Source organism: Teleopsis dalmanni, chromosome 1, assembly GCF_002237135.1.
Source record: "Teleopsis dalmanni isolate 2A chromosome 1, ASM223713v2, whole genome shotgun sequence".
Classification (NCBI taxonomy): Eukaryota; Metazoa; Arthropoda; class Insecta; order Diptera; family Diopsidae; genus Teleopsis; species Teleopsis dalmanni.
The window spans coordinates 139,885,852-139,908,786 of record NC_051846.1 but is presented as its reverse complement, the minus strand read 5'-3'; the positions used below and the strand labels follow the sequence as shown (position 1 = coordinate 139,908,786).

The 22,935-nt window shown below is 30.0% G+C and overlaps 1 protein-coding gene across 1 annotated transcript; it reads left to right on the top strand.

Annotated features, from left to right (window-relative positions):
- Positions 1-15,528: 15,528 nt before the first annotated feature.
- LOC119669022 (leukotriene A-4 hydrolase-like) lies at positions 15,529-22,618 on the top strand. Its single transcript, XM_038078749.1, has 6 exons — positions 15,529-15,672; positions 20,307-20,546; positions 20,605-20,753; positions 20,887-21,625; positions 21,701-22,029; positions 22,091-22,618. The coding sequence occupies exons 2-6, from the start codon at positions 20,385-20,387 to the stop codon at positions 22,557-22,559; spliced, it is 1,848 nt and encodes a 615-aa protein (XP_037934677.1). The 5' UTR covers positions 15,529-15,672; positions 20,307-20,384; the 3' UTR covers positions 22,560-22,618.
- Positions 22,619-22,935: the final 317 nt, after the last annotated feature.

The window sequence follows — 22,935 nt, the reverse complement described above, 5'->3', positions numbered from 1 at the left end:
TTGAATGAAACAAACAACTGTAAATATTGGATATAAGGTTGCAAAGGTGTTTTACCCTTAATCCACAATTTAACAGCTTAAAATTTTTATTAAAACTCAACGTTATATCAGATTCAGAATATATTTACTTTTGCAAATATTTATTTATTTATAAAGGTGACTTCGAATTATTGAAATATTGTACATGCCAGAATTCTGTATATTGACTTAACCTCTGTATTTAGACTTGATCAACATAAAATGATTTTATTTTCAAGCAAGAAGATTGGTATAAATACATCGGATTACAGTTATAAAATCACAGTATTTGTCTGAATATTTTTGTTAAACATTACGTACAAGAAATGAATCCAAGTGTACTTAAGTTAATCATTATCCTCGTCTTTTATATTACTGGCTTAACATGTGTACCAGTCATTACAATGACAGGAACAGGACCAGGCACGGGTACAGGTGGAGGCACGGCCACAGATTCGTTCCCTTCGATAACTCGAGAGTATACCTATACGGACCACACCTCAACAACTAAAGCACCGGTAGTGGTACAAGGTACAACAAGGAGAATCGTAAGACCTGGAGAAACACCCCCACCTGCAGGAAAACGTTAAAACGCAGCTTGGATTTAAATGTTCCTACTTTTTTTTCTACTTTTTGTTTTTCTGTATAATTCAATAAAAATATTTAAAAAACATATAATTAAGTTTAATTTTCTCACCACTTACACTTTGAACAGTTTGACTTTTGTGTATATTATACTTTTTGTTGGATACTTGTAGGATTTTCTTCAATCCGTGATATATTTAGTACTTTGAGAATTATTGTTAGGATTAAAATCTTTTTTAGTTAAATAGTCCTGTTTTTGCTTTTAAAAGAAATCATAATTTAGTTATTTAAATCTTGTTTTTTATTATGAATTTCATTTTTTAAGGACACAGGTGAAGACTTTTTTCACAAGCTTGGAAAACGAGAAACACCCATACCTGCAGGTAAACGTTATAAGGGATGACTATTGAACTCAAATTTCATTCAAATGTTCCTAACTTTTCTTAATTATTTTTTTCTGTGATATGTGATAATCTAAGCTTTGATGCTAATTTAAATGCAGGTAAGGAAGAGAGATCATTGATTATAATTATATTCAAAGAAAGATACCCGATTTTATAAAAGACGGCAGTATCATCAAAATACAGCTCTAAACACCTTTCTCGCACCTTAATATCTTAACAATTAAATATTTCCTATTAAATGTTCTTCGAATGATAACAAATATCTCTTGATATGTTTCCAATGAGAGCCTTTACCGCGATATTCATATACTTACTGTAGTAAAAGAAATTGCGAAATGTAGAAAATTATGTGCACTTCTCTTTGAGTTTCACCCGAATTCCTTCGCATCCAAATTACTACAATCTTTCATGAGCCGTTTTCGAAAAATAAAGAGGAAGCATCGCTGTCTTATAAATTAATGTAGGTATTCTTAAGATTGTGCAAATAAATCAAAGAAACACAAAGAAAAAACGAGAAGAAAACGTGAACTAGAGAATCTTTAATATATAAATTATAATAGTTACACCTGTGAACTCGATTAACAACTTTGATATTGTAATAATATATAGTTTTGGTTTAGTTTCTTTTCAAATACGTATATTTACGGAATAAATACAGCGACTTCTAGGATTAAAACTCAAGATGACAGGTGATCCGAATGACATTTTGAGAGATATAACAAGTAATGCTTTGTATTGAACCACCACTTTATACTTATTTAATTTACGAATTTTTTTGTATAAAAAGTCTTCAATGTTCTTTGGCCATTTTCTTTATATTGATTATCAGTTAATGTTTGAATAAATAAATTATTGGTAAAATCAACGAATTAAATCCTGCTTCCAAACTTAGGTTATCACCTATCTAACTCAACGACCAAATTTTTAAAAATGTCTTCACCTGTTTCCTTAAAAAATGAAGTTCATAATAAAAAACAAGATTTTAATACCTTAATTATGATTTCTTTTAAAAGCAAAAACAGGACTATTTAACTAAAAAAGATTTTAATCCTATCAATATTTCTCAAAGTACTAAAAATATATCACGGATTGAAGAAAATCCTACAAGTATCCAATAAAAAGTATAATATACACAAAAGTCAAACTGTTCTAAGTGTAAGTGGTGAGAAAATTAAACTTAATTATATGTTTTTAAAATATTTTTATTGAATTATACAGAAAAACAAAAAGTAGAAAAAAAAGTAGGAACATTTAAATCCAAGCTGCGTTTTAACGTTTTCCTGCAGGTGGGGGTGTTTCTCCAGGTCTTACGATTCTCCTTGTTGTACCTTGTACCACTACCGGTGCTTTAGTTGTTGAGGTGTGGTCCGTATAGGTATACTCTCGAGTTATCGAAGGGAACGAATCTGTGGCCGTGCCTACACCTGTACCCGTGCCTGGTCCTGTTCCTGTCATTGTAATGACTGGTACACATGTTAAGCCAGTAATATAAAAGACGAGGATAATGATTAACTTAAGTACACTTGGATTCATTTCTTGTACGTAATGTTTAACAAAAATATTCAGACAAATACTGTGATTTTATAACTGTAATCCGATGTATTTATACCAATCTTCTTGCTTGAAAATAAAATCATTTTATGTTGATCAAGCCTATATACAGAGGTTAAGTCAATATACAGAATTCTGGCATGTACAATATTTCAATAATTCGAAGTCACCTTTATAAATAAATAAATATTTGCAAAAGTAAATATATTCTGAATCTGATATAACGTTGAGTTTTAATAAAAATTTTAAGCTGTTAAATTGTGGATTAAGGGTAAAACACCTTTGCAACCTTATATCCAATATTTACAGTTGTTTGTTTCATCCAATGTGAGAATTACTTCAATATGTTCGGTAAACCAAATCGCATGTAAGATTGAACTATACAGCACTTAGTTTAAAGACCGCAAAGCCTGAAGAAGTTTTGATGTGCACATCCGATAAAATGTTTGAGTACTTATATGAAGCGTTATGCCGATAATCCTAATCTGCAATATTTAAGCTTTCGTTTTACGAAAGACGTCTTAAAACGTCTTAAAACGACTTAACTTTATTTAAGTAAATAAATGAATTTGTTGTTGTATGACATCATATGGGATTTGTTCAAATAAGTATAAAGTATAAAGTGGTGGTTCAATACAAAGCATTACTTGTTATATCTCTCAAAATGTCATTCGGATCACCTGCCATTTTGAGTCTTAATCCTAGAAGTCGCTGTATTTATTCCGTAAATATACGTATTTGAAAAGAAACTAAACCAAAACTATATATTATTACAATATCAAAGTTGTTAATCGAGTTCACAGGTATAACTATTATAATTTATTTATTAAAGATTCTCCAGTTCACGTTTTCTTCTCGTTTTTTCTTTGTGTTTCTTCGATTTATTTGCACAATCTTAAGAATACCTACATTAATTTATAAGCCAGCGCTGCTTCTTCTTTATTTTTCGAAAACGGCTCATGAAAGATTGTAGTAATTTCGATGCGAAGGAATTCGGGTGAAACTCAAAGAGAAGTGCACATAATTTTTTACATTTCTCAATTTCTTTTACTACAGTAAGTATATGAATATCGCTGTAAAGGCTCTCATTGGGAACATATCAAGAGATATTTGTTATCATTCGAAGAACATTTAACAGGAAATATTTAATTGTTAAGATATTAAGGTGCGTGAAAGGTGTTTAGAGCTGTATTTTGATGATACTGCCGTCTTTTATAAAATCGGGTATCTTTCTTTGAATATGATTATAATCAATGATCTCTCTTCCTTATCTGCATTTAAATTAGCATCAAAGCTTAGATTATCACATATCACAGAAAAAATAATTAAGAAAAGTTAGGAACATTTGAATGCAATTTGAGTTCAATAGTCATCCCTTATAACGTTTACCTGCAGGTATGGGTGTTACTCGTTTTCCAAGCTTGTGAAAAAAGTCTTCACTTGTGTCCTTATAAAATGAAGTTCATAATAAAAAACAAGATTTTAATACCTAAATTATGATTTCTTTTAAAAGCAAAAACAGGACTATTTAACTAAAAAAGATTTTAATCCTATCAATAATTCTCAAAGTACTAAAAATATATCACGGATTGAAGAAAATCCTACAAGTATCCAATAAAAAGTATAATATACACAAAAGTCAAACTGTTCTAAGTGTAAGTGGTGAGAAAATTAAACTTAATTATATGTTTTTAAAATATTTTTATTGAATTATACAGAAAAACAAAAAGTAGAAAAAAAAGTAGGAACATTTAAATCCAAGCTGCGTTTTAACGTTTTCCTGCAGGTGGGGGTGTTTCTCCAGGTCTTACGATTCTCCTTGTTGTACCTTGTACCACTACCGGTGCTTTAGTTGTTGAGGTGTGGTCCGTATAGGTATACTCTCGAGTTATCGAAGGGAACGAATCTGTGGCCGTACCTCCACCTGTACCCGTGCCTGGTCCTGTTCCTGTCATTGTAATGACTGGTACACATGTTAAGCCAGTAACATAAAAGACGAGGATAATGATTAACTTAAGTACACTTGGATTCATTTCTTGTACGTAATGTTTAACAAAAATATTCAGGCAAATACTGTGATTTTATAACTGTAATCCGATGTATTTATACCAATCTTCTTGCTTGAAAATAAAATCATTTTATGTTGATCAAGTTTATATACAGAGGTTAAGACAATATACGGAATTCTGGTATGTACAATATGTCAATAATTCGAAGTCACCTTTATAAATAAATAAATATTTGCAAAAGTAAATATTTTCTTAATAATCATATATCTGAATCTCATATAACGTTGGCGTTTAATAATAATTTTCAGCCGTTAAATTGTGGATTAAGGGTAAAGCACCTTTGCAACCTTATATCCAATACTTACAGTTATTTGTTTAATCAAATGTGAGAATTACTTCAATATTTTCAGTAAACCAAATCGGATGTAAGATTGAACTATACAGCGTTTAGTTCGAAAACTACAAAGCCTGTAGAAGTTAAGAGATGCATATCCGATAAAATGTTTGAGTACTTATATAAAGCATTATGCCGATAATCCTAATCTGCAATATTTATGCTTTCGTTTTAAAAAATTGTTAACGTATGTCATCGTCTTAAAAAAACGTACGAAATTTTCTCTTTACTTTATTTAAGTAAATAAATGAATTTGTTGTTGTATGATAACATAAGGGATTTATTAATATATAATAAAAAATTTAATTTTTTTTATTGTTGTAAGTTATTATGGTTTTATTATCATACTTGTCAGTTTTATAAATATGTTTGGTTTGGTTTCATTTGTAATTATTGATCCACTATTAATATAATTGTATGAGATATAATATATAATATATTATTGCTATATAGCTTACCAGCTATATAATTTTCTGATGTGCGTTAGAAAATCTTTCTATTTATATATCTTAAATAAAAAATAGTTTAAATTTTTTAATAGAGATTTATATAAACAGATGTTTTAAAAGCTTTCATTTTAGATATCAACCAAAAACAAAAAAATTTTTGCATTGCTCTTTTAGTAAGTCCAATATGTTACTTTGGGTGGGTATTTAATAATGACAATAATAATTTAAATATTATTTATTGGAAACGTCATAAATACAAGTTTTCACCAAATAACAAACTATTTGCAAATTATAATTCCATGCAAAAATGATCAACATCTGAAAAAGGAATAAGCTCGAATCATGTATTTAAAAAATATTATTTACAACAGATTATTTCTTTTTTATGGCATTTAGGAAATGTAATAGATACATTTTAATTAATTAAGTAGTTATTCAATGTCTGCCTTAAAATATTTTGATGTTCAAAATTTTTTATCTAGCGCAAGCACCTAGACGTAACTAGATAGAGACATATTAGAGACTTAAACTTTATTTCAATTTTCTTTTCTCAGTTTATGAAGAATATTCTATAAAGAAAATACGACATTAAAAACAAACGAAATTCACTCATGATTAAATTGTTATTATTTTTTTTTTAATGAATTTATTATTATTATAAAAAATGTTGCTATATGAATTGAATATAAAAAAGATTTGTTTGAACACCGAAGTATTTTAATAAAACAATGATCAATAATTTTAGAAACACTTTGTGGTTAATATTTTATTGTATATTATTTAGAACTAAATTTGTAAACAAATTCCTGTATAAATAAGCGATATTTATATAGAGGACTTTATACAAATAAAACTAAAAATAAAATCTTTGGCTTTTCAAAAACTTTAATATTTTTTATATATAAAAAATTCAAGTAAGTTTTAATTCTCAATGACCTCCCTACGAAAAATCATTTCTGATTTAATTGTAAATTAACTTTCTTGCAATTGATTTAAAAGGTGTTGTACTTTTCACTTTTACTTTCTGCATCAACTGTATAAACTGATTAATATGCAAAAGGGATTACCGGCACTAATTGATTACATTTGGAATGCTTAAAACACCACCCACAACATTTTGTGTCAGCGTTTGCCAGTGTGCCTACAACCGACTTAAATGTGTACCAGCCGCTTGATCCTTTCACTTGTCGTTAGCGTCAAATCCGTTTCCGAGTACACAATGCCACTGACAACACATTTATGACGAACGACCACTGCCAGCCATGAATTTTCAAACAACCAAGTGAGGCATGAACGTGCCACAGCACAAAGCGTAGCGAATCTGCAGATGTGCAGCCACATAAGCTTAGCTGCAGGAACAAAACTGTGGAACAAGACAGCAAAACTTCTTATAAAGTCATTAACATTTTGTCCAATAATGCACGTTCACAACTAAGCAAAATGCTTACATCACAAACACATTTTTCCACTATTTCTGCAGAGCAAAACATTTTAAAAAAGTGCTTATGCTACACATATCCTTCAATAGTTCTAACAGTGTCCGTAGGTTGGCAACACTTTGTGTGCGAAACGATGCCACACAATTACGTGTGAAATTAATTTAATTTACAATAATAACAACATTTCAAGGTAAACCACCTGCAGATATGCTATACATTCTGTTAGTATGCACTCATAAACCGCCTAAAGGTATGCTACATGATTAAATTTAATCAGTACATGTCAACATAATTGCTCTGAAAAACTATTTCCGCCTTGGATACTTGAAGCAACCTCAGTCAACTGCTGCCAGACGTTATCGCATTGCCAACTTCATTAATTCAAACGCGCAGTCACGTGCGCAAATTCAACTTCGTGATACACAAATTAATGAGGTTAAGTCAAGAATTTTCAACTCCTCTGCATTCTGCGACTACCCACTTCAGCTGTGCCAACATCTCACATTTAGTTGTCTAGTGACTAAGGAAAGGAAAGATGAATACGAATATCATAGTAGAATTTTTTATAGTAAAAGTTTCAGTTGAATTGCGAACACCTGTTCATAATAATTTACTGCGAAAATATTACCATAAAATGCACTGCCATAGTTTCTCGTTTCACTTTCTTCTTATCGCGATTTCTTACTTTCTAATTTCACCTTCAACTTTCCATTCAGTTGTTCTTTTGCGAGTAGCTAGCGACTAGCAGAATCAAATGAAATCAAGCAAATTCAAATGAGTTGCCATGAACATGAAAAATGCCTAATTACCCTTAGCTATTATCGCTACTCCTTACCATTGGCAATGGAAATTACCATTTCACCAACGGAACTGAGCGGAAAAGCAGAAATTAAAAGTAGAGGCAACTAAAAGTTGGTCCAAACTCATTCAATTCATTAGCGTTCTTAATCAGCTGGAAAAAAGTACCAAACGAAGTTCCTTGAATGTTTCTCTAATTAAGTAAACATTTAAGTGATGATTTTACGAATTTATTTTAAATTTCAATTATTTTTATTATGAATTGCAATAAAATAATAATAATTAAAAAGTTTTTTTACTAATATCGAGCTCTGCACTTGTATTTATTTAAATAAAAAATGTACTATTAACTAACAAACTGTTTACAGATAACGACAATGAGAATCTAAACGTTATGTTTATCTTCAATATATTTTTATTAAGACTGTCTTGATATTTTATCGAATTCATTTCCTTATCCCTCGCCTTTTATATTATTTGGCTTTATGACTTTACTATGTGTCAGTTCAAAGCAGATTGAATCTATCAACTTTAGTTTTGACCTTCAGAACAGCATACTTTTTTGGCGACATATACTTTTTCAACTTCTTGAACATTGAAAATACTTCCATTGATGAATTATTTATTCTTTTCAACAATAATCAGTAATCAATTAATCAATATTTGATAATACCGAATATTACGTACAGTTTAATCTATTTCTTTTCACGTATACAAAGTGGCATTTTTTCAAGTATGGACAAACTCATATATATAAAAAATCTTATTTTAATCATTTCTACACTTTGAAATACCTTAAGGGATATATATTGAGTTTCATTAAAATTATCAACCATAACCAATTATATAAACCTGAAGTTGTCTTCCACTTCATTACCTCAAGATAAAAAAGTTGATCAAATGTACTAAACTAATCGTTCCAAAATAGAGAGATAAATCCTTAAAAATAAAAAAAACATGTAGATTAATCTTTTCTTTTATGTCATAACTTAATATGAGGAAGTTGATTAAAATCATTGAACTGATGCTTCCAAAAACGTGAAATATCTTTACCACAAAAGCTTGGTAACTAATTTGAACTCTATAGTTGCACCACGTAACAGCAATGGATGGATATCTATTTCTGAAAATGTTATTATCAATTCATTTAATTAATTTTTATAAATATCATTCTAGTAAACAAGCTGGTTAGTGAATGATATATATCTATATGAACACAGACTGGATGTTTTTTACATATCTGCTCTATATTGCAACCAAATTTGGACATCATTTAAATATTTAATAAGCAATTCAAAATAAAAATAATATTAATATTATTGACATTCATCAATAGACGAATAAACTACAAACACAGATTATGTATTATTTATTTTCTATAGTTTCTATGGTTTTCTAAAGTTCTATAGATTTATTTTCTATAGTTTAAATAAAATATGATTATAGTAATATCCGCAACCTGTTTGTTATAAAGATATTGAGTCATGTCTTCATTTTTATTATTACATGATATAATAACTTTTTTACTATGAGCAAAGTTTAACAATAAAATTTTTTCTTCAAAATGTATCACTTCATAGTGAAATTGTAAAAATTTGCTCGTTAATTCGTCAATAGTCAACGACAAAATAGATTATGGTTTCCCGATGAAGAAACACTGTAATGCATCCCATACGTATGTACATTAGCGGCCATATCATTCTGGCTGACCGTGTCTAAAAATGCAGCATAACCATGCATATAGACGTTCCGAACTGCGAACGACGAAGCACTGCCGATACTATATCTACTAGTAATCATTATCTCCACGATTGTATAATACTTTCAACACTTACTATCTCACACAGTGACAACGTGGATAGAGTTAAGTGCGCCTTCTGACTACCATGAAGACCCACTAGAGAGTAGTAGACACCAATCTCAATCATCAAATCTGCTTGATGAGCATACTTATAGACATCTTCTTCTGAAATTGATTTTACTACGTGAACCCTTAGAAATAAATAGAGAAGATTTTCACAGCATTGTGGAAACTTTATTCCTGTAACTATGGAAGAGAGATGAGAGCATCTTCTTCTGAAATTGATTTTACTACGTGAACCCTTAGAAATAAATAGAGAAGATTTTCACTGCAATGTGGAAACTTTATTCCCGTAACTATGGAAGAGAGATGAGAGCAGATAGGCTTAATACCTAGCGGAATAGGTTTATATTAGCCAGGCTCTGACTGGCTATTATGGCTCTGACTGAATTAGTCAATTTATCGAGCCAAAGTTGTTTGATCTCTATATCAGTAATTGATCACATCGAACGTTTCAATCACCTAAATAAAATTCTTGAGTTAAACGTCTAAAGCTTATAGTTTTCCAAGTCTTATATTAAATCAACCAACTCTTGTCAGTTACATATTTGCCAACCAATGAGTTCTGCATTGACACTATCTATTGAACGTTCAAAAGAAGAGTGTTTTGAAAACATATTAACTACAAATACGAAACTAATTGCATATACTATTTCAAGTCCGTCATCTTCTAACATTGAACGATTTTGTATCTTTAGCTCATAAATACATTATCAAGAGTAAAAAATGTTTTGGAATATTAAGGCTTTTAATATTACTTGCTTTGGTTTTGTTGTGAATATAAATATGAATAACCTCTGCTAGTAATGACATTAATTTTTATTAAAAAATCTTAAATTTTTTACATACATAATTAATGCATGGAATTCTCTGATAATACATAATACGTAATGTTAATATTATTATTATAATAGCTCGCATGTATGGCAAAAAGAACGTAAGCAAAATTTGCATTGACCCAATAAGACATGAAATAAAAATTCATTTAAAAATTTTTATAATAAAATAAGCTTTTACCTGAATGCATTATAGAAAATGATATAATTTTAAATTTTTTCTTGGAAGGCTTAGAAGCCATTGTAGGAGATTCTAATGTAATAAAATGTAACACGCAGACCGTACTGCTTCACTGGACTTTAAAGTACACATTAAGAGTATTCGTTATAAAAATATTTGTTTCTTTTTAAATGAGATAATTATATGCGTCCAGTCACTTTAAGATGTTGAAACTCTCATAGCACACAGATATTGCATACCTCCCCGAGAAGCCTGTAACCATTCTGAGATTCGATAATGCAATTTTGGTAAGATTGTCAGTTTTCGTAAATAATTTCTGGGTTCTATCCTCTATGTATTTTTGATCGGATCAATCTTGAGGTCTCTGAGGGTGCATTCGTTCTAATGTACCAAGGTACAACAATTAAATATATCCTTTTTAGTAATAAGTTAGGTTCTCTTTACGGATTTCGTTCCAAACATAAATATTGGTTTTTAAAAATGAATATAGTGCTTCAAATACTCCAAATCACAATTTGCTTACTGGGTGAGTTTTGCTATATTACCATTAATGCATACTGCCAAAATATTTTGACAACTTCGTTTGTAGTTTGTGATATAAATTCGATTAGCAACTAATTTCACCATATGGATACACAAATAAACACAGCTACATATGAAAGTAGGACCTCACGCTATGTACACAGTTTAAGTCTTCATGTGCAATAACACATTCGGCTGTGATCCGACAAATCTGCCTACGATAATATTTTGTTTGCACGCCACCAGATACGTAACCTTTCGATTGCAGGTTGGAATGCAGGAAAGGATGCACATATGCCATCCTGCCTACAACAAGTCTGATAGTTGTGTACTGTGTTGATTTTTTAATTAGCTGCCAAAAGTCCTTTATCGTTGTTTACGCAGACAAAACAAAAGTTTTCATTTCGTGCCAGAGTAATTGTTATTGTGCTCTTATTAATTAGTGCGAAATTCCTGTGATACTATTTTTGTGATGTAAAATTGCACATGGCACGGCACCTAATTAAGAGATGGGATTTTCACTGCATACAAACTGTTATCATGAGTAACACAATTGACAGATATCAAACATACGCCCACCCGATGATTTATCGCCAGTTCGCAACGGAAAATTAACATAATTTTTGCATTACATATAAATTACAAATGTTTTAATTCGGTTAAAATCAAAAAATTTTAATGCATAATGAGATACCGAGCAAATGATATGTATTGTCAAATTTTTTAATTACATCAACATATGCACACATACTTTACATGCAAATGGGAAGTACGCTTTTCGCTAAAATTCGATAGTCCACATTATTGCACACAGAATTTATTAAATTAACCAAAATTTGGTTTTCGATATAATGTGCTCAATATTAAATTTTGCTTATCTCATTTTGTAATTCAACAATATCAAAGTACATAAACGCAGTATTAGCCATTCAATTAAAGTCAAATTGATGACATTATTTTAATTTATAACTAAAAACTTCAACAAAAACATTTCAAAAGTAAATAAAAATTAAGCTCACATTGGTCAAATAAATCATTTAAAACTTTTTCAATCAAACGGATATACAATTTTCCATAACATTTATAAGATGAAATTTTATATCAAGATACATGAAATTATACGAAATCCAACAAATAAAGCCATATTCCGTTAATGGTTAATTCATATTTACCGTGATATCACTACCGGTCATTTGGTTTATAAAATCGCTACTTCAATCCAACCTAACCAATATTTAACAAAAACAAAGTTTATTAGTTTCCTCCAATATTCCATCAATAGTTAATCCATATTTACCGTGATATCACTACCAGTTATTATTTGTACTCAAGAGGCCTTTAGTTTATAAAACCGCTACTTCAATCCAACCTAACCCATATTTAACAAAAACAAAGTTTATTAGTTTCCACCAATATTCCATCAATAGTTAATCCATATTCACCGAGGTATCACTACCGGCCATTATTTGTACTAAAGTGGGCTTATAAAGCCGCTACTTCAATTCAACCTAACCAATATTTAACAAAAACAAAGTTTATTAGTTTCCACCAATATTCCATCAATAGTTAATCCATATTTACCGTGGTATTACTACCGGTCATTATTTGTACTAAAGTGGGCTTTGGTTTATAAAACCGCTACTTCAATCCAACCTAACCCATATTTAACAAAAACAAAGTTTATTAGTTCCCATATATGCCATTAACAAACATAAATTTTTATTTTGAAATTTTTTAATTTGTTTTTAGGTTAAGAAGCTTTACAAATATTCAATTATATAGACACATATTTATATTAAACACTTACTACCATCGAGTGGATCAAATGCCTTAGTATTAACTACAAGCCTGATTTTACAGTATGCCAGGTAAATTATCAACACACACCTGCAGTTAACAACAAGTTTTTGATTTCCTCCTGAACGTTTTTTTTAAAGTGTGCTGTTTCTATAAGAAATCATTTTGCATCTCCACGATACCCGATCTTTTGACAGTTTTATGCCGTTGTAAAAGCGGTATACATAACCTTCTTAATCTTGAGGCTAAATTATGCCTAAAAACACATTTGTGCTATATTAAAATATTTGAGTTTATTCTTCAACACAGTGTCCTTCAAGAGCAATACATTGTTCTACAGATACTCTAATGATTCCATCTTTCTATTACACAAAGACTTAGCATAGGCCTTAAAATAGACGTTTGTTTCAGCGATGAATTAATATTCAGACTTATACATCTTACTTTTCTGCGCAAAAGACAAGTCACTGAGGGTCAAATTTGGCGATCGCTGGATTTGGAACAATACCAAAGGTTGTGCCTGTGATTTCACCATTGCAACAGTGCAATGTTTTGATGTAATATCACTTTCTTTTCATTTTATGTGATCTCAACCCTCAAACGCACCAATAATTCTATTAAAGTAATTTGCGCTATAAATTACTTTTTCTTTTTCAAAGTAGTCAATGATGTTACACCAAAATATGGATGCCATAACGTTACGGCTGTGATAAACTGGGTGGTCTGCTCAGTGGTTGCTGTTCACTGACTGAAACAGCTGATTGTCGTTTTTAGAAAAATAAACAATGCAAATGCAAAAACTATGTACACAAAAATATTCTATAGTAAGTTCATTTTAAATGGAATTTGCTTCAGGATTGAGTTTCTGTTTTCGCTTGGTGTATAGTCAATAAGAAAAAATGATCACTATAACCGCATAATTATTAATTTTATTTGACTTAAAACTGAAGATATAGATAAGGAAGATATGTCATTTCAACAGAATTATGCTACAAGCCACATGGTTATGGTTAGGATGGACGATGTGGACGATGCTGGAATATTACTGTATTTCACGCCTAATGGACAAATTACATACTAAAATAAAGATTGCGTCTAAGTCTAAAAATGTTTTTTGTAACATTATCAGCACTACAAAATAGATAGTTCATGATAGATGTTTGCCATCATTTATGTTCTTTTTAAATAGCACTTTATGCACAAATATCATTTTGCCTCTGCCATGTTAAATGAGTTGAACGAATACCTTAATTATTGCTTAAAGACTCAATCATTTTTAAATCGACTAATATAATTCTGTGCTTCCATTCTTAAGATAATACAATATATACTGGATGCTAAGATAAGAGGCGAATATAGCTAATATTAAAACTGCTGTAAGTACTCGTAATTAATGATGAAGCCTGCTTAAAGTAGCATAATTCTTAGATATTGTAAATTTAACTTGAACTTAATAAAATTTCAATTTCTATCTAAATAAAAATGTTTTATTTTGAAACATTAAAACAATAGAAAGTCTATTTCATTACAATGCGTAACCATTTTAATTTACACGCCCCAATTGCTTTGACAGCATGATTGATTGCGAAGAGTATGTGTAAGCTCTTTGGTCCATGAATTTAGAAGTGCTTTTGTTTTTATAAAAATAGCTCCAGTACCCTGAATTCATACTGAGAATATAATATTTTTAAGGTACTCTCGTATATTTAATTCAGCACTTGGAAAAACATATACGCACATGTATGTTATATTCATGTCATTTTGAAAAGCACTTTACTCCAAATTAAAAAAAGATTATTTTAATGTGTTATTTATTGAATTTTAAATTTGAGCTTTTTTAGGAACCTAAAAAATTTAAATTAAAATGCAGTCAATTTAACGGAAACAATGGCTTTTGGCCAAATGAAATCGAAATAAATAATAGCTCTTGTCTATTATTTCCATCAATTGCAGCTAAACTCAAAAGATATTTTGAATGCAAAAATTTTAAATGAAACGAAACAAATTTGAGATTTATTTAAAAATCACTTTTATTTTTATTAAAATTTTTTATTTTAGAAAACCATTTAAGTATAAAGCACTTAATACATAACAATTTTTTGAACTTCATTCCTAACTCAAACTTTCATGCTTCAATATATTATATATTTGATATTCAGTTGTACCGATAAAACTCAAAGTTTTTTAATTAATATCAAAAATAGTTTTTTATATCAAAAACGATTTTATTAATTTAAATATTGTTCATTTTTTCAAACACTTTCTAATATTCTCCAATTAGCAATATTATTCCAATAGGGTTTATTTTTTTTTTAAAAACCTTCTAGTTTTTTCCACTTTTACAAATTCCGTTCTCGAATTTTGTCCCTCAAACCCTCCATAGTTCTTTTTCAGCTCAGTTATGCGCCAACCAATCCGTAATTTTACTCTACAATTTCAGAACTATGCAACTAATAAAGCAAAATCTTTGGACTCAAATCTGGCCGAGCTACAAAAGATAATAATCGAGTTTATTCTTATTAAGTTATTATGTTTACTAATTTGCTCTTAATGGATATTCAAACCTAATGTTTGGTTCAAGTCAACCTTTGTGGATTGTACTTTTATAATCGCAGCAGGCATATACAATAGTTTAATTTTATTTAGTTTTTTACTTATCATATATATATATACATATATTTGTGATATGTGAAAATTCTATTCAACAAGTTTTTTATCTAAATTTGGGACACGAAAACGAGATGGAAAATGTATTAGTAGTGTGAGGAAAAAGAATATGTTCTTATATATTTTCACGAATTGAAAACTTGTTCCAGTCATACCTACAGGTAATTAACTTACAATAAATTATTGAAAATATTTTTTCTGATCTTCTGAAAAATTGTTCAAACAATTACCTAATAAGACAATATGTATAGTTCATAAATATCATACGCAATAGCATTTTGTTGCTCTGATATTAAACAAGACAACAGAACGAGTCACATTGTTTACACCAATAACTATCTTTTATCTAGTACTTAAATAACTTCTAATATCAAAAGTGATTTGGCGCCACATTATTAGTCGATTTTCATTGCATTCATATCGTATTTCGAGAGCCACTACAAGATAACTCAACCGCTTTCTCGCAGTTCATTAAGATAATTGTATAGCATTCTTATGAAAATTCGGACAAAATTTAACGGCCGCTATTTATCTCTTTCTCCTTTAGACGTTTGAGAACATATAGTTGGACATTGACACAACTTTTGAAAGGAACGTACTAATATGTCAGAACCGTAGTTAGATCTAATAAAATTTCACAATTTTGATTTAAGTTTTCTTCCCAATATTCTTGATTAGGTGTTGGCAACTCTGTAAAAAGTATGGCACATGACAAACAATATTAATCTTGAATTTGTTTACAAAATATAATTTTTTTTTTGGAATATTATTGAATATCTTAAGAAATCTGTGTCTTATCAAATGCTGTATCTAGTTTACTCAAGAAGTATTGCATAAATCCTTTTATCTTACCAATGTTATTGTGGTGAGTTGAAACAACAAATGCCTCTTTTAAATTTAAATAACTAGTATGTCATAATTCCTCTTTATAAAGTTCTATGCATTAATATTGAAACTTTTCTCAAACTTTTTGCTATCAATGCATAATTTCTGCACACTGGAACTTAATATCTATTTTAAAAATAGAGAGATCAGTTGAGAAGCTTGGGGTCAGTTGGCTAATGAACACGAATTTTGGCAGGGTACGAGTTCAAACCTTGGTACTTGCAGTCTCATAAAAAAATTGTTTATGAATAATTAAATATAAGAAATAATTTTAAGACCACTGATGATGGGTATTTGGCCAAAAATAATTAAAAAAAAAATTTTTGTGTTGTAGTTCACTACTTTTCAGAACCTCTCTATTGAATACATTAGTTTGTATAAAGAAAAAAAAACACTATGGTCATATTGATGTTAAAATCTATTTTAATATACTTAAAGTAGCTTAATAATCTCATGTCATTGACTTAATGCAATATAATACTATAGACATTCCTTAGTGTTTATATACTTTCGAAGGTCCTAAAGTAATGATTACTGATATAATACATTGATGAGAAATTTTAATTCTAAACTCAAAAATTATTATGCTTTAAAAATTATGTTTCATAAATGCATGGAATATATCAATTAGCTTATACCAACAGTCTTTTATGAAAGCATCATTTTCATCCAAAAATTTGAGATTCAAATTGTATGAAATTTTGGCCATTATCCATTAACAAAAATCCTTAATGGCAGGCATCATTTAAGCAATGGTGGCTTTTGGAACAGCTCGAATGTGTGCGCATAAATTGCAAAATAGCTCCTATGTGCACACATTTGACTTGACATATTACTCAATGCGTGCATTCAACCGAAAGAAAAACTCGCTCGCTACTGAACAATAGATAAGTCCGCCGCCACATTACGGCACAGCAATCGATCCACACATCCGCTGATAGTCGCTTTTCGAGCAGGCATTTTGGAGCGCACATGATAATGAACAAAATAACTTGAACCATTTTAATTATGCAGACAACGCATGATGGATGCGAGCATATCTATGCGATTGCTTGTACATGTCCTTTCTTATTGATGACATTTATTCAGTCGTGCGTAACTTCTGATGCAAAGTGCATATTCTGCGTGCAGATAATGCACTCTTTTTCCTAATAAACCTTATGCACAGATACGTTATTGCCCTTAGCAAAATGTGTTTCAATGGTGGAAAAATTAGTTCGTCGGACATTGGCGGCCATTGGCGGCATTGGCTGCCAGGCACACTGAAATGTCAAGTTTTGTTTTTGACATTCTAAAAGATACATTAAGACTGAAAAGTTTTCGGAAATTCTCATTTAAAATTCGCGCGCTGTATATTTTTCGATATTTTAAGTTTATGTAGTTTGGCAGCACTGTCCTTAATTACTATGCCAAAAATGAGCGCGATCTGTCAGACAGTTCGTTTACGGCAGCTGTTGAAACCAGTTCCCCTCAGTAGTGCGTTGCGAAATGTCTTCGACGGTCGTACGACCGTCCTGAAAGGCTTTGTACCACTCATAAACTTGAGTTTTCGATAAAACTGATTCCCCATAAGCCTTTTGTAGCATTCGCAACGATTCTGCACACGAAATTTCGTTCGAAACACAAAATTTGATGCAAACTCTTTGTCCAATATTTTTTTCCATTGTTTTTTTCGCAACGCACTACTGAGGTGAACTGGTTTCAACAGCTGCCGTAAACGAACTGTCTGACAGATCGCGCTCATTTTGGCATATTAATTGTCCTTAATTGCTGCCAAACTACATAAACTTAAAATATCGAAAAATATACAGCGCGCGAATTTTAAATGAGAATTTCCGAAAACTTTTCGGTCTTAATGTACTAATTAAAATTGTGAAAAAAATTCATTTGACTCTTATTAAACAGTGAATTTTAAATTTTTCGTCTACAGAATTTGACATAAAAAATGAAAAAATATTTTAAAAGTTTATTAGCCTTAAGCCGATGTCAGCAACAGTTGCTGTTAATGACTTATTCTGTTGCAGCTGAACAAAATTTCAGTCCGTCATGTTTAGGTACGTGAAGTAAAATTCAAGCCTTTTCTTCTCTCTTCAGTTTGCTAAATGTAATCACGTGTTTAATTTTGTTGAAATGTTCAACTTTGCTTTTGTAAATAAAATTTGTTTTTGATATTTGAGTTTAAATTTAATAATTACATTTAAATATTTAAAAATTAAAGCTTAAAAGAAAAAATTAAAACGAACGCCAAGCGCTTTTATATTGAATTCATATCCAACATTCCATTACCTTTGCCAAGAACAATAACTGATAATAATTTTAAAAAAATTTTATATTTATATATATATATCTATGTATAACAATAGTGCATTTCCTGCAAGCAGTAATCAAATTTGAATAATTTTATATAAATAGGTATCTCTCATTCTCTCATTACATCCCAATGTAATGAATGTATGCCCAGCGGAAAAAAAGTAGTTCCATATAGCTCATTTCATTTCATTTCATTTTTTTAAATACTATATATAATAAATTTTAAAGTAGTATTTTATTTTTTAATTATTAATTGTTATTACAACCAATTTTATCAATAATTTTTTGAAAATGTTTTTTGAAAAGTAATATTATTTTAATTATTTGAATTTTTGGCTGACCATACAGCTATTTCGAGTATTGCCAAATACCTCTCATCTGGTATTTGCAGTCTCAAAAAAGTTATTTACGAATAATTAAATACAAGAACTATTTTCAAGACCACTTGACAATACTTGACAATACTGGAAACAGCTGTGTGGTCAACCAAAAATTCAAATAATTAAAATAATATAAAAGAATTTTTGTTGTTGTAGTTCACTACTTTTCGAAAAACCACTTTATGAAATATACTAGTTTCTATTAAATATAATAGTCATTTCCGTCTTAAATAATGGCGTTAAATCACAACTTATAATTAATAATTTTTTATTTTACTGTTAATTCTCAACCAAAATATCTAAATTTAAAAAAAAAATTATTAAAAAAAATTTTGTCACTTCCAGGTTAATGTTTCTCGTTAGGTTCATTCATTTATGTATTAAATGGAGAAATGGACTTGCCATTTCTATAAAGACCTAAGGATTTTATCTTCTTTTCCAATAAGCATCAAACATATTTCGATTAGAAAAATAAAATAACAATTAATTAGACTAATTGTATAAAATTACATTTTTCAGAAAGCAGATATATCGATCTGCAAAATTAGCAATGTAAAATAGAATTAAAAATAAACGTGCTCCTAGTGGAACGCAAAACAGCGCCGATTGTTAATCTTTTAGGTTACTTCCGAGCCTAATTGAACGGAAAATACTTTGCATTTGAATGACAGCCCTAATATCAGTTGTTGAGGGTATCCTAACCTCGAGCATGGATTGAAACTCTCACTCTCGACCTAACAGTCTTCTCCTGGAGAACAAATATGAAAATAATAACACTTTTTTACCAAAACTATCAGGGCATTGCATTAAATACTAAAGATTAAATAAATGATCAAATAACATGTATAAATTTAAGATTGTCACCCCATCTATTATTGAATGTATAAATAATATCGACAACTATGCTTCCCCCAGAAAATAAAATACGAAATTTCATTGTTAATATTGTCAATGCAATTTTGCAATTGTGGTTTTCACATAAAGCGCTTTTTTATCTCTAGTATTATAAAATAAGAAAATATTAATATATTTAATATTATTGCATTAACAAAGAGATTTAATGTTAATATAAACCTTGCAATACACTGTTTAGAAATTATGTACAATATATGATATCAGTTGACCACTTCACCGCTATCTTTTGGAAAAGTGGTAAATACGTGATAAGACGAATTAACGATTAACTATAGTTTGTGTATAAAATTTCTTTTAAATTTCAGTTTCTTTTGGCTCCCTCAGCAGTCGAGCACGTAACACATAACTCGAAAGTAATATCGTTTTATAGCTAAAAACGCAATATGGGACGTTTGGGAACAGTCGATCCAAATTCATATGCTGAGCCCGATCGCGTAACAACTGTGCACAGCTCGTTAAAATGGATAGTCGACTTTGATAACACTAAATTGCATGGGTCAGTAACTCATCGTTTTAATTTATTAGAAAGTGATTTACCAGCAATTGTAAGTAAATCATTAATGAATCAATCCCTTTAATTCACAAAAAAATCGTCATTTGCAGATTTTGGACGTGCGGGATATTACGATAAAAGATGTAGTAATTTTGTCTAATAACAACTCTACTCCAGTCAATTATTTCATAACCGATTCAGTAGTAGATATTGGCTCTAAATTAACACTTGAGTTACCAGAGGGAACAGTAAAGGGCGAGTAAGTAATACAACATAAACATAAATGATTGTTGAGTTTTGTTTTTCGTGCTTATCTTTGACGTACTTGAACAAATCCAAGAAATTTATAATTCAACGCTACTTAGTTTTGATTGAATATCTGATTTTAACAGGTTACTTGTACAAATTAACTACGAGACTGCAAATACCGCCAGCGGCTTGTTGTGGCTGACTCCAGAACAAACACTTGGAAAAAAACACCCATATATGTTTAGCCAATGTCAACCAATTCATGCACGCTCTCTTTTACCTTGTCAAGACACACCAGCTGTTAAGTTTACATATGACTCTTCAATTGAACATCCTAAAGAGTTAACAACTCTTATGAGTGCTTTAGTTTTGGGTAGAAATGAAGGCATTTCCTCATTCGAGCAACCAATACCTATTCCAGCTTATCTCTTAGCAATAGCAATTGGAAAGTTAGTAACTCGACCTCTAGGACCCAACTCGAATATTTGGGGTGAAGAAGATATTATTGAGGAAGCTGCTCAGGAATTTTCAGAAACTCTGAACATGTTAAAAGTAGCTACAGATATTTGTGGTCCATATGTATGGACACAGTATGATCTTTTAGTGATGCCACCATCTTTTCCATATGGAGGTATGGAAAATCCTTGTTTAACTTTTGTCACACCTACAGTCATTGCGGGTGATAAGTCGCTTGCTGACGTGATCGCACATGAACTAGCACATAGTTGGACTGGAAATTTAGTTACAAATAGAAATTTCGAGCATTTCTGGCTTAATGAAGGATTTACTGTATTTATTGAAACAAAAATTGTGGGTCGCATGCGAGGAACAAAAGAAAAGGATTTCCATATGATACGTATTTTAACTGAATTAAGAGAATGTGTAAGTGAAGAAAAATAAAATAACTAGTATATGTAATGCAAGATAAAACATATATTAATAATGTATATTTAACAGATTCGAACACAGTTGGCAAATAAGCCTGAATTAACTAAACTGGTTGTGGACTTATCCAATTGCGGACCAGATGATGTATTTTCAGTCGTTCCTTATGTCAAAGGGTCTATATTTTTACTTTATATAGAAGATTTGGTCGGAGGCCCTGAAGTATTTGAGCCATTCTTACTTTTTTATTTACAAAAATATGCGTACAAATCGGTTGTATCAGATGATTTCAAATCAACCTTAGAGGAGTACTTTTCCAAAACAGATAAACAGAACAATCTAAAGAAAATTGATTGGAATTTATGGTTGAATCAAGAGGGTATGCCGCCCATAATCCCTAAGTATTAATTTTAAAGCAATCAGTGTTTATATTTTAATAACTAATTTTTTCGTTTTTTTTAGATTTGATGAGACTCTAGCAAACATTTCAAAAGAGCTAGCCTTACTGTGGAGTTCGAAGAAATTAATAGAGTTGGAGAACAATGAAACCGTTAAGGAAAATATATCATCACATCAGCTTATCGACTTTCTAGGTAGACTCATTGAATATGAAGATATTGTAGATCTAAATGAAGAAAAAATTGATTTTCTTGAGTACACATACAATTTAAAAAATAGTAAAAATTCAGAAGTAAAATTCCGTTTTATTCGCCTTTGTATTAGAGCCAAATTAATGAATCGCATGGATGATATTATTGCATTTGCCAATTCAAATTTCCGTATGAAATTTTGTCGGCCAATTTACTCCGATTTAGTAAATTGGCCGGAAGCTAAACAAATAGCCTTAATGAATTTTGACAGCGTTAAAAATCAAATGATGACATTATGTTCCCAAACAATATCTAAAGACCTTGATTTATTAGTTAAGTAAAATGTATGGGTTGGTCTATTCTTACATGACTTTATTAATTAGTTATTACTTGATATATCTTGTTTTACTACTTATAAATAAATTTTAATTAAATTGTAATTGATTAATATATAATAAAAACAAGACGTGAACTTACCTACTTGTGTTCTACACTTTATTGAATTATTACAACTTATAAAACTTACAAATTCGGTGAGGGTCTTGATCATATTTCTGATCAATGTATATGCCTGCATTAACAGTATAATGCAATGGTGTAATATCATACCTGGAAAACAATGTTTTTAAACGCGGATTACACGTTGATTATTAAGGGGGAATTTAAAATTTGTCATAAATAGTACTATTAAGATTAAAATAATGGCAACCAGAGAGT

Bases quoted from the DNA above. Each gene is read 5' to 3' on its own strand.
- LOC119669022 (XM_038078749.1), top strand. From the start codon at position 20,385: ATGGGACGTTTGGGAACAGTCGATCCAAATTCATATGCTGAGCCCGAT. The intron at 20,547-20,604 runs GTAAGTAAATCA...CGTCATTTGCAG, and splicing joins AAAGTGATTTACCAGCAATT to ATTTTGGACGTGCGGGATAT. The intron at 21,626-21,700 runs GTAAGTGAAGAA...TATATTTAACAG, and splicing joins TAACTGAATTAAGAGAATGT to ATTCGAACACAGTTGGCAAA.